The 12,575-nt window shown below is 38.1% G+C and overlaps 1 protein-coding gene across 3 annotated transcripts in view; it reads right to left on the bottom strand.

The window, feature by feature from the left end:
* Positions 1-10,895: 10,895 nt before the first annotated feature.
* The window catches only part of sfmbt2 (Scm like with four mbt domains 2), a 90,172-nt gene continuing 88,492 nt past the window's right edge, over positions 10,896-12,575 (bottom strand). For all 3 annotated transcript variants that reach the window (XM_049567230.1, XM_049567233.1, XM_049567232.1), the window contains one exon: positions 10,896-11,940. In XM_049567230.1, the coding sequence (XP_049423187.1) occupies positions 11,800-11,940 (141 nt within the window). In that variant the 3' untranslated portion in view covers positions 10,896-11,799. The remainder of the gene's footprint in view (positions 11,941-12,575) is intronic.

Raw genomic sequence — 12,575 nt, 5'->3', positions numbered from 1 at the left:
TTCCTGGGGACACCTGCACGTCTCGGCCCCGCCCCCCCCCCCCCCCCCAATTTGATTGGCTAAAGCGCAGCATCGTTCAAACTCAAAGCCCCGCCCTCCCCCCCTCTCTAGTCATCTTTCACACAGGGCTGCCAACAGATTCTACAACGTAAATTGCAGAATCTGTCTTGAGAGATTAACATCAATGTCTCTTTGCAGAAATCGTGATCTGGTTACTCAAGATAATCCACAGACCTTGTTGTGAGCAGTTTCATGTAGGAACTATTTTCTTTGTACCGAACTACACCTGCCAACCGTTTCACCACACAGAAGGAAGCGTGCATCTACTCATGAACGAGGTGACAGCATGAGGCGTAGACATCAATGGCGTCCAGTCAGACCAAAGATTTGCAACTAGACGAAACAGGTTCAGAAAACTGCAAAAAAAAAAACAGTTGCAGCAGTATGAGCTGACCTGTCTCGAGTGGCTCATGGTGTCACCTGACAGTCAGCTTGTCAAGTTGCAACACCAGTGGTTGGTTTTAGAATCTAAGGCATGTCACCTATAGCTTGTAGCAAAGTCCGCTGGCCAAGTCAGTCACAAACTGTCAGCAGACTGCGTGTTCGCTTGCTGCAGCATTCTCTAAAAACAGTTCCTACCAAACTCGAGTCTGTCGCATTTACATTCCTGTGGTTGTGATACATATGTTGATCACAGTTTTCACAGTGGGCCCCTTAGGAAAGTTCTCAGAGCAACTCTGAGCAAGGAAGGGACAGAAACTTTTACCTTAGTGAGGAGGTGTGGTTTCCCCGTTGCTAGGTGTGATGCAGTTTATTATCAGGTGTGATTGGTTGTCAGAAACATGCCCTTCTGTGAGACACCCAGTGGAAATGAAATGAACTGCTGACTGTGAAAGTGTTGTCATATCCCAAATGGATCCCTTACCAATTCCATTTCTTCCCCTTAGCCCTTGTCTTGGCCCTTCCCCTTGGTTATGCACGTTCACGTGAGGGGAAGTGGTGTCCCAATTCTCCATCAGGTTAACCTGATAAGGGCTAAGGGGAAGAAATGGAATTGGTCCTAGGTCTGTAAGGGCTTAGGGCTTGAGTCAGCGAGTCTGTAAGGGATCCATTTGGGATTGGGGGAGTGTTGGTGTGATCACTCTCCTGATGGAAGGTGGAGACAGACTCAAGTCATCTCCATTGCACTGTTGCATTTTTCTGGTTTTACAAATATCTTAGTGTTGTGATCATTTTATTTCTGGTGTTATAACGTTACTGCGTTGGCTGGGAAATGTTTGTGTATCCCTGATTAGCTTGACCACACATATTATCCCTGCATGATCAAATTTGTAGCAATTTATTAACTCACTGTCATCCAGAGTTTGGAGAATATTTCTCTGACCTCTTTATCTTTCCACCATTTTCTCCTCTGATTAAGAAACTCTTAAGACTCTTAAAAGTTCACCTCCTTTTCACCTTAGGAGCTTTTTGAAGGTCTAAGGTGCTCTGTGAATAGAATAGAATATAGAATATCGTTTATTTGTCATTGTCACATGTACAACGTAATTAAAGTGCCACCTTGTCAGAATAACTTTTATCTTTACAAGGACCTAATCTTAACTTTAAGGGAGAGCATCACAATTCTAAGAATTTTCTTAGAATTTCGTCACTAGAAGCAACTTTGAGCAAACTTTGTGAATATGGCCCCTGGTGATTTTGTTTGTTTATTCCATTCCATCACTGCTAGAAATTCAGCTGTACCAAGAATCTCACTACCACAGTCGTTATTCATATTTTAAGAAGGTAGAAATTATATTCAGCTATAGAATAAGCCTGAAAAACTGGGAATTAGAACGAAAGTATGGAGAGTTGTGGCTATGGAGACGATACACCATCTCGTCTAGTCGCATAGGTGTAAAGTAGCAGGTTTTCAGAACATTGCAGACCAACATATTGCAAGTAGTTGTAAGTTTCAACTGTTTTTCAAGAGTGAACTGCCACTTTAAAGTTTGTGTCCTTTCTCAAAATTTCGGACTTTATGTTTGTTTGTAAAGTGTAGTTTCAGAAACTCAACTTTCTAGCGTTTCTCTTTACATATCTGTTGACACATATGTACAAAAATACTGAAAAACTAGAATTATTTGGACATTATGGACGTTGTTTTAAGATGTTTGATTGGCTAGTTTCCCCCAGGAATAAGGCAAATCGATCCAAAAAATCAGCTGAACTGTTTAATTGAGGAATTCTTTCTTTGACGAAGACAAAGACGAGCTTCGATCAGTCAGTCTGACAACATGACTGACAAGATACCTGATCTCCTGTCAGTATTGCTGAACCGTTACATCCGTCGCCACCTTTAACTGAAACTACCAAAACCACAGCAGCTGAATATGACACATAAGTCCCTGTCTGCTCTTGTTCAGGGCTTCCCTTTAAATCAAACGTCTGTTTACTCCTCCGCTGTCATGACTTAGTCTGAATTCACATACTACAGGGTGGAAAATCATGCAAGGCGGACGTTTGATACGAGGTTGCCAGGCAACAGTATAAGGTACCAGCTTTGCGGAGTGACTCAATACAAAGTGTCAAAGTTGTGTGTGCAAGAGAAAGCTATTAAATTAATTCAGCTGCACCCGTACAGAGAGCTTGTGAGGCACGACACATCTCAATGCTGAATACACTCTGAATGTGAATCACCGCCTTTATGAATTTCCATTGGCTAATGTTACACAGGGAGCAGTGCAAATGAATCAGCATATCAGGCCATGTGCTACATGCATGACTAACACAGCATTACCTCCAATTATGTTGCTACATGAAACAGCCATCACCAGCACACAGAGGGGGTAATTTATTTTATTTTGCCACCAGGAGCTGTTCTGCCAATACAACACCTTCCTAATGGCTCCGTCATTTCACACATAGAGTTTTAATGTTGCTGCTGACAGTGTTTTCCATTTCACTTTGTTTGATAAACTGGAGCCTGTTGAACCGGAGTCAAATTCACTGGCATAATGTAATTTTCTTTTATCACTTTTGCCACCAGATCGCTCCTAAAAAGATTAGCGTGATGTCGGGGAGGTGTTTAAATCAGATCTTAGGAATCTCATTGTTTGAATGAATTGAAAATTGGTGTTCATTTATTAGGCTGTTTTCTCTCCAGTAGTCATCCATGATCCGACACCACAGCTTTCTTTTCCCCAAAATATAGTATCTGTATCTCCTTGCAGAGAACTCATTGAGATAAATCTAAAGTATATGATGACAAAACTTAGTCAGCAGCCCTTTGTTACTGAATGAAAACACAGCAAACACATCAACAAATAAATTGTATTAATTATGTGCTATGGTCAGTATGCATATACCTATATATAACTTGGATCGGTGCTTCTCTACTAATGGTTTAAGAAAGGGGTTCCCAATATGGGGGTCGGCACCCTCTCAAGGGGTCTAGAGATAAATCCGATGTGTCACAAGATGACAAGAAAAGAAAATTAAATATGCTTCAGGAAATTTATTTTGGACTTTGGACTGTTTTGCCCTCTCTCAACTTCAAAGCAGTGAATTGATTTAAATACAGTATACATCCTGTCTCTTTACAGTCACATTCAGCAATGTACAATAGAGTTACAATGCCAGGCTACATGTAAGTATCAGTAATCAACTGTCGTAAGTGCTGAAGAACTGAAGAAGCTTCTTATGAGAGGCAAAATGTCTTCAAGAAACGCAAGCAGGTCCAGTTGCCTACGGTATTAGCACTTACGATTACCATGACCTGGATGACTGAGAATCTTCACCGACAAGTACTCAACTGTATACTTTGAAGGTATCAACCCAACTAACCTGGTATCAAGTTGTTCCAGACCTCTCCAGTCAAATGAAATCTGCATCTGCATTGATCCTTTTTGTACCCAGATCTAGAAAAAACAATTTTGAAGGGTTTTGCTGGCAACAATCACTGCAAGCGTTCGTTGATTTAATGCAAAGTGTGATTGGCTCCCTACAATACGACCCATACAGGTCGTGGTTTGGTGAAGTTGACAATGGCACGTTTTATGGAGATGGCAGTTCAGTGTACGTAGATGCCACCAAAGCATTCAAAATTATCGACATGTTTGTGACGTCTCGTAGCATTTTACACAACCGAATGCTTCCATTGACATGATGGGTATAGACTGAATTAGAAATAAAAGTACTCGTACTGGTATCAAATGTTTTAAACGGTACCCAGTCCTAGCCATGTATCTAGTCTTTGCTGCTTCTGAACTGTGCTTTGTGCATACTGAACCGGCTCCAATGATTAGCTGATGTTTAAGTGTTAATATCAAGCCTCAATGCTATTTTGATACCAACCAAAATGTGTCTGAAGCAGAGTATCCAGAAGAAGAAAAAAAGGGACTGAAAGCAGGCATCAAATGTGGTCAGATTCATAATCTTGATTATGTTGGGTGAGAGTCAGGGTTCTTTGAAATTGATCGAATAGTTACTAATTTTGATAGAATATTTTGGCAGTTTTAGACTATTTGTTTTGGCCCAAAATCCGGCTTTACTCTTGACCTTAAAAATAGTAGGTTGGATTTCTAATCTTTAGAAGAGAGAGTTTGGTACTACAGGAACTACTCCACTGATACAGACAGTGAATGACAATAAAAGCTCCATCTTGACACAAGTAGACGCTGTGTCGAGTTTATTTGGTCAAATAATAGCTTCCCTTTTATCAACAGTACACTGGTCTCATGGAATAATGCGTAATGTCCTCATACCTGCCCGTGACTGCTTTCCCTTTTTATCATTCAGTTCTGTTTGTGCTCGGTCTTGTTACATTATTCTGTTTATTCAACAGGGTGTTGCTGTAAAAGCACGTCTGTTCAGCCAGCCAGCCCTGAATAAATAAAGCTTAAATAAACGTGACTAAATCTGGATGTACTTGTGAGTAGCTTTTGAATGAAGGATTGTAACTTTATTGCAGGATATTTTTTAAGTGTCTCGTGTGTGTGTGTGTGTGAGCGTAGAGAAAAGAAGGGAATGGCTTTCTGCGAGCTCGCATTGATACCCTTTGTGTGAAACGACATTTTATTTCAAGGGAAGGAGATAAATTGCGGCTTTTGTTTACACACTTCAATTTCTGTTTTTGCTCTTGGTGGCATTTTGCTTTGTTTTGTTTTGAAAACCGTGTCTCATTTCATGTGTAATTGCTGTTTGGTTTTTGTGGAATACATTAGTGTCTGTCAAGCCTGCCTGTTTATTTTTGTGCCATGGAATAAGTTTAGAAAAGTACATTCATAAACCATCATGACTTATATTTATCACCCTCCCACTATAAGTCACTGTTTGCATATTGAAAGAGGTATATTTGTTTACATCACAAACACGTCATGATTTTATGACAAACTTTATGACTTTGGTTTTTGTTCCACCTCCATATATTAGTCAGAAATTACCGGATATGTCACCACAGCACTGCCACATGAACTCAAACACCCCGTCATTGACACCACGTGTCATCTTCCATGTGCACATTTGAATAGATTTTAAAATAGTTAATTTCACACCATAGATCGAATCACAGTGTTTGTCTGCATTAACTTTCAGGTAGCATTACGCACATAAAATCAAACAGCACTGAGCTGAGTTTTTGGACACCTATAAAAGACCTCCCAAAAAGTCAGTGAGTTTAAGCAGACTGCCCTTTTCTGACGGGGAATTGAAGCCATTATATCAAAGCCTCCAGACTCCATTGACAAAAACAGTAATTATACTCAGCAGAACACTAAATTACTGGTCTACCACAACCTTTATCGTTTAATATGTAAGGTAAAGCAGAGAATATTCAAATATAGCATACACTCACACTGATATTGATTTGTTTAGGTGGTTAAAATACGTTTTGCCGAAGCCACGTCCGCAGCAATACATTGTTTAGCTTCTGTGTAGATTTGGTTTATGACAAATGATAGCAAAGCAACAAAGTACATAAATAAGCAAAGCAAAAACTTCACATGGGTCGGACCCAAGTGTTAAACTAAATATCTTTGAAAGGTAAAGTTAGGGCTGAAAATGACCAGTTGTCTACCCAGAAGTGATGTTGCTGTTAGCGTAATGTCACAGTGATTTGGTCTATTTATCATATATGAGTGGATATTGTCATACAAATGTATTACTAATGGTTAAGTTGGCAATTCTAATACTACATATTATCCATTACTTTTAACTATTTAAACAGTTTATCCATTAGTTTTAAATGTATTTTTCAACCATTTACCCATTACTTTTAGCTAACTGTTTCAACCATTTTCCGTTATATTTTAAGCTAACTGTTTCAAACATTAAGCCTGTACGTTACTTCAAACTGTTTCAACAATTTATCCATTTCGTTTAGCTAACTGTTTCAACCATTAAGGCTATCCATTACTTTAAAGTATTTCAACAATTTATCCAATACAGTTAGCTTACTATTTCAACCATCAGGCTATCCATTTCATTTAACTATTTCAACAGTTTATCCATTGCTTTTAGCCAGCTATTTTAACCATTTGTCCATTATACTTTTTAGCTAGCTGTTTCAACTGTTTGTCCATTACTTGGAGCTACTTCAACAATTTATCAATTACTTTTAGCTAACAATTTTTTTTTTAGTTATAATTGTTTCAACTGTTTAAACTATTTTAACAATTTATCAATTGCTTTTCGCTAGCGTTTTTAACCATTTATCCATTCTACTTTGAGCTAGCTGTTTCAACCACTTATCCATTACTTTAAAGTTTCTCAACAATGTATCCATTACTTTCAGCTATCCATTTCCATCATTTCCTTTTAATGAACAATGTAATTTCAACAATTTATCAGTCTAAACAATTTAACAATCAACAATTTATCCTTTAGCTGGCTATTTCAACTCTTTGTCTTTTTGGCTAAAGCTAAGCTTTAGCTAGTTTTAACCATTTATTCATTACTTAAAGAGAACTATTTTAACCAGTTATTAATTACTTTTAGCTGTTCTAACCAACCATTTTTCGCCAATTGTATTAACCATTTAGCTAACTGCTTTCAATACTAGTGATAACTTTTAGTGAACTGTTTCAACCATTTATCCATTACTGTAGGATAATTATTTTAACCATTTATCTGTTACTTTTTGCTAACTGTTTTAACCATTTATACATTACTTTTAGTTAGCTAGCCATTTGTGCATTATTTTTAGCTTACTATTTCAACTATTTATCTTTTTAGCTTACTGTTTTAACTATGTAGGCTATCTATTATTTTTAGCTAACTGTTTATCCATTACATTTAGCTAATGGTTTCAACTGTTTAGGCCATCCATTACTTTTAGCTATTTTAACCATTTATCCATTACTTTAAGATAACTACTTTAACCATTTATCCCTTTGCGTTAGCTATCAACCTTTTGTCCGTTATTTTTAGCTTACTATCACTTAGTATTTCAACCATTTATCCTTTTAGCTAACGGTTTTAACTATATAGGTTGTCTATTACCTTTAGCTTACTGATTTAGCCATTTATCTTTTACTATTCATCATGTATTTTTAGCTAACTGTTTCAACCATTTAAGCCTATCCTTTTAACTATTTCAACCATTTATCCTTAACTTTTAGCTATTTTAATTGTTAATTCATTACTTGTAGCCAACTATTTCAACCATGTATCTATTCATTTTAGCAATTTCAACAGTGTATCCATTACTTCTGGTTACTATATAAGCAACATTACCTCCTGGTGTGCGAGTAGACCTACCCCTGGTTAGGAATCATTTGCACACACTGCATAAAACCATTTATTACATTATGAATGTTGGTAAAAGCTCAGTTTTATGTTTTATATGCATTGTCTTAAGTAATTCCAAGAATGCAATGCTGCATGCTGTAATCAGGCAAGTTACCTAGTTATTTAGGTATTCACACTCCTTCATAATCACTTAAAAGGTAATCTGTCAATAATAATACTGAGATAAACAGCAGTTTGTGTTGGTTGGTGTTTGTTTCAGCAGAGCAGCATAGAGGAGTGTGATTCCTCTTTAGCTGTGACTCTGTGCATTACTGTCTGTTTGTTTTGTTAACCACAGTGAGGTCTGACTTCCTATATTCTCACCATGCACGAGGGAGTATCTGTTAACCTTTTATCTCTTTCTCATAACTGGCTCTACATATGAAGAGCTCCTCTGCAGAAATGTGTTTTAATTGTTTGGCTGTCGGCAGGGTTATTCACGTGAAATGGTATAGCAACACTTGAAAATAATTACTGTTTAGAGGCAGAGAGCCAAGAATGAGCCAAAAAGAGCTCTATTTTATAAAGATAATGGAAGACAAAAATGTCTTTTAATGATAGTAGTTGTGAAATGTCATAGAGATTGCATTTCAGATTAAACCCCTTACAGCAGTTGAAGTGTTAGTAGAAGCTAAGGCAATGAAAAGGTTTGAAGTGTTTGCTCAAGTATAACGACTTAATAAGTAGATCTTTATTATCTGTCGGTAATCTATGCTTTAAAATCATCATGTAGTGTCTCCGAACGCTGTTTAAGGGCAAATAGCCAAGAATTTAAGACTGCTTTGGTGCTGCTTTTACGAAACATCAGTAAATGATCAATAATTGTAAATTGCAGCAACCTTAGGGGATGCAAAGTAGGTGAAAATATTAAATTATTCAGGCTAAATGGGTATAAAGAAGCAGCATTATGTTGTGCGAACTGTCCACTGAACTCTGGGGAGACCGAGTGCATACACAGTACACACACAGTGGGTTGGAGGTGATAATTTGGGACATGATCAAAAGTAGTTTCCCACCTTGTTTGTCTCATGTACCACAGCCCTTTGAGATATAATGTTCTAAGTATGTTCATATGAATGGATCATTGTTGAGGTGTTAAACTGACTCAGGATGGTGGGCAGTGTGTCCTGTGCAGTCGGCCTATCATAGCTGGTAGTTTATTAGTTATTGTAACAATAAATACAGTGAAAATCAACCAATCATCACCAACTTGTAATGCGATTTGGGTTTATATTTTATGATTCTCCCTGGCAACTGCAGTATCCATGGCTTGGAAGCCCCCTGATAATGATGGTAGTGTTTTTGTTTAATGTCATAAATGATAAATAATTAATGAAGTATAACTGCGAGCCAATAATGAGCCAATTTTGAGCCACTAATTAATAGTTAATTCATCATTAATACATCATAAATCATTGTTACAGTTACTGGTTACCCAGTTTATTTTATTTTATTTTAAACTACTTCTTTAGTTTTCTATTCTATGTTTTTATCGGTTTTAATCACCCAGGCTGTTTGTTTTTGAGGAGATAAGACATCTGTGGAAAATATGGCGCCTGCTAAAAACCTCCTGACATCTGGATCTTAAGTTATCATTCGAAAAAGGTGAGCTAGCAGCCCATCGCCAACAAGCCAAACAGCTTTGGAAAAACACTTATTTGTAACACGACACTGCTTTATCCTCTTGAGACCCTGTGTCCTCATATGAGTACATCACATTTTGTATTTACTGGACCTTATACTTCATTCTACTTAAAGGCGCTGTATGTAAGAATGTGGCCAAAACAGTTACTGCACTCAAATTCAAAATACTGCCGCGAGTCATGTCCGCCCCCCCCTCCCCTACAGATTCGAGGTTGCTGGACAGCGGCACGCTGGAGACTGATTTGCCCACGGGCGGCTGCCATGGCAGGGCCGTGTCGCCGCGTCCTTGATCTTCGGTTTTCCAGCGGACTGTTAGAACAAGTCCAGCTTCTCTGCTGCTAACGCTGCTGCCGGGATACAGCTGAGGAGGAGCCGGCTGCTAATGCTATGTACCGGGACACTGCTAATTCTGCTTGCCGTGCTGCTGTAGCTCAGTCGTAACTGTAACTGTTGCTGAGACTCTACTGACTGCGTGACTGGTAGACGGCGGTGGGTGGCGCAACAGGCCAAAACACACATTCAAAACATAAACATGATTTGCGGACCACAAAATAATTTTTTAGATGTAAATATTCTGGCTGTACTATTGTTGTCGGTGAGATCAGTATGTTATATGAACATTATTCCTTAGTCTCTGTGACATATTAGGTGGATTTTACGACTATTTGCTTTAGATTTCTTACATATAGCTCCTTAACTTAGACCTGTTGTCCTCATCCGTGGACACTTTCTTGTGTTACTGGTAGTGAGACCTCAATACACCAATCCATGTAAAAACAAGATGGCAGCCATCTCTGCCATCTTTTATATATATATACATTTTATAGTTGAAACGTGTTTATTTATGATTAATAATGTTTGTAGTTTGATATGGCAACAAATTTGACTAATTTTAGCAACAGTAACAAGAAAAACTGTTAATTAGGACGTACTCGTTTGAGGACACTGGGACTTTACTGTTGTTAACGATTAACTGTTTTTCGTACTTACTGAATCCTACTGATTGGAAATAGCCAAGAGAAATAAGAATGCATACCAAAAAAAACTATGGGTCTCAGGAGGTTATTCAGTGTTTTACTGTTTTTAATCACCTCATCCATTTGTTTAGGAGAGGAGGAGACCTCTGGAGATAATTCGGCTCATGATAAAAATCTTCTGAACAATGAACGCTAAAGGAAATCTAACCGCGAAAACTTTCAGCTGGTAGCAGTATACAATCCTAACTGCTAGGTGCCACTTAATCCCACTAAATCTTACACACTGTTACTCTAAATCGTCTGAGTACTTTCTCCAGCACTATTCTTTCCTCATCCTTAATGTTACCCAGAATATAACCTGGAGTCATTTCTGAGGAACTTGGGCTGAAACTGTATGGGTTGTGAAAATAACTACTTCATGCTGTTATTACTCATAGTTCTGTGGGCGTAGTTGTAAAAAAACAAACGGTCCTGTTATTGTGAAAGAAGGTTCCTGCAAAACAGATAAAAAATCAATAGAAATTTATTTTCTTACTTATCAAAAATATCTGCAACACATTTGCATAGATGGACACAAAATAGCTTACATGATTGTTCCATGTGATTGTAACAATGAGAAGAGAGCAACACAACACAAAGTATTTAAGAGGGTGTCATTTTCCTCAAACACCTGTTTCTCCTCTATAAACACAACTGAAGTGTAAATCTAAATAAATGCACGTCCTCTGTCTGTTTGTGGAATAACTTAAACATCTTTCAGGGCTTTGTTTCAGCAGAAAAAGAGTTAATAATGACGTTATTTTATAACTGACCAATTATTTTCTCTAAATTCAAATAGATTAAATAAATATTCCAAATATATTACTCACTGGTTTGTTAAATACTTTTCAAATATATACTTTCCGAATCAGTTACGTCAAACAAAAAGGGGAAAACTCTCAATGGTCAGTGATTATTTTTAACTTAAATGCTCCTCTAGCACAACTAAAAATAGAAATGAAAAGTAAGAAATAAACACAAATGTCTTCAGAATCGAGTCCTCAGCTTCTCATAACAACTTCTTCACAGTTCAGTAAAGCACATGGATCCACCCCCATGTGTTTTGTTCCGCCGCAGTCGGCAGTGGGGACGTTTTTGTGGGTACTGCGTCACATTTTCACACCGACAGTACCCCATAAATCCATCCTTCGGCTTCTTGTAGGGAAACCTTCTCCTGTTTGTGACTTAGTTTGTGCTTTTCCATCACAACCGCTCCAGAAAACATCCCTCCTTCTTCCAAGTTGGAAATCCATCTTTCCAAAACTTTCCACCAGGAGGCACCTAATCCAACATTTCCCAGTGGTGCAGGACCACAACTTCTCTTTCCACTGAGTGGGTGTTCAGTGGGCGACTTGCCGTTGCTGCTCCTTGATCAGTTGGCGTACTGTCTGTAAAAGGCAACCTTGACGCGCTCTATCTGGTGACACAGTTTGATGGCGGGGCCGAGCTTCAGGTCCATGCACTCCTGTACGGTGGGCAGAGTTAGCAGCAGCAGGGCCTGACCGTCGATGTCCTGCACAAGAGATGCATATAAATATTTAAACAGAGAAAAGGAGAAAGGTGTCACTCGAATTTTTCTGCTTAAAGTGGCCGACAGAAGCAAATTTTACTTTCCTTATTCCTTCTACATTCAACAACCGTTCTTTACTACGAATTATTTCAAAAGAAAGACCTTTTTTATGTCCTCATGCATCCAAAAATTGTTGTTGTTCATGCTGTAAAAGTGCTTTTTACTGCTGCCAATGGTAAACCAGATCCTCTTGCCATTTAGTAAAGCCTCTGGTCATAAAAGGCAATGAGAATAAAAGGTGTAAAACATGCACATCAGCCTCTTAATAAGTAGAAAAGCAAAGATTTTTAAAATCAGATTTTGACCCTGATTTCTTGCACCATTGATTTTGTTTTAAATCTTTAATTCGCTCTTGAATAACCCTGAAAATATAGACCCTTACTATTTGGAAAGTGTTTCTGATTATCGGCATGTTGTCAGGCTCATCTGACGTCACACACTGAAGTAATATTTAATCAAACACTCCAGGTGGTGACTGACCTCCTGATATCTGATGCTGTACTTAAAAACAAATATTAGCTCATAATGTTGTAAGTGGAAAACAGTTGTGAAAAGACGAGGATCAGAGAGAGTAAATT

Source organism: Epinephelus fuscoguttatus, linkage group LG22, assembly GCF_011397635.1.
Source record: "Epinephelus fuscoguttatus linkage group LG22, E.fuscoguttatus.final_Chr_v1".
NCBI lineage: Eukaryota > Metazoa > Chordata > Actinopteri > Perciformes > Serranidae > Epinephelus > Epinephelus fuscoguttatus.
The sequence above is the reverse complement of the archived record's forward strand: the minus strand, read 5'-3'. Positions and strand labels throughout refer to the sequence as shown.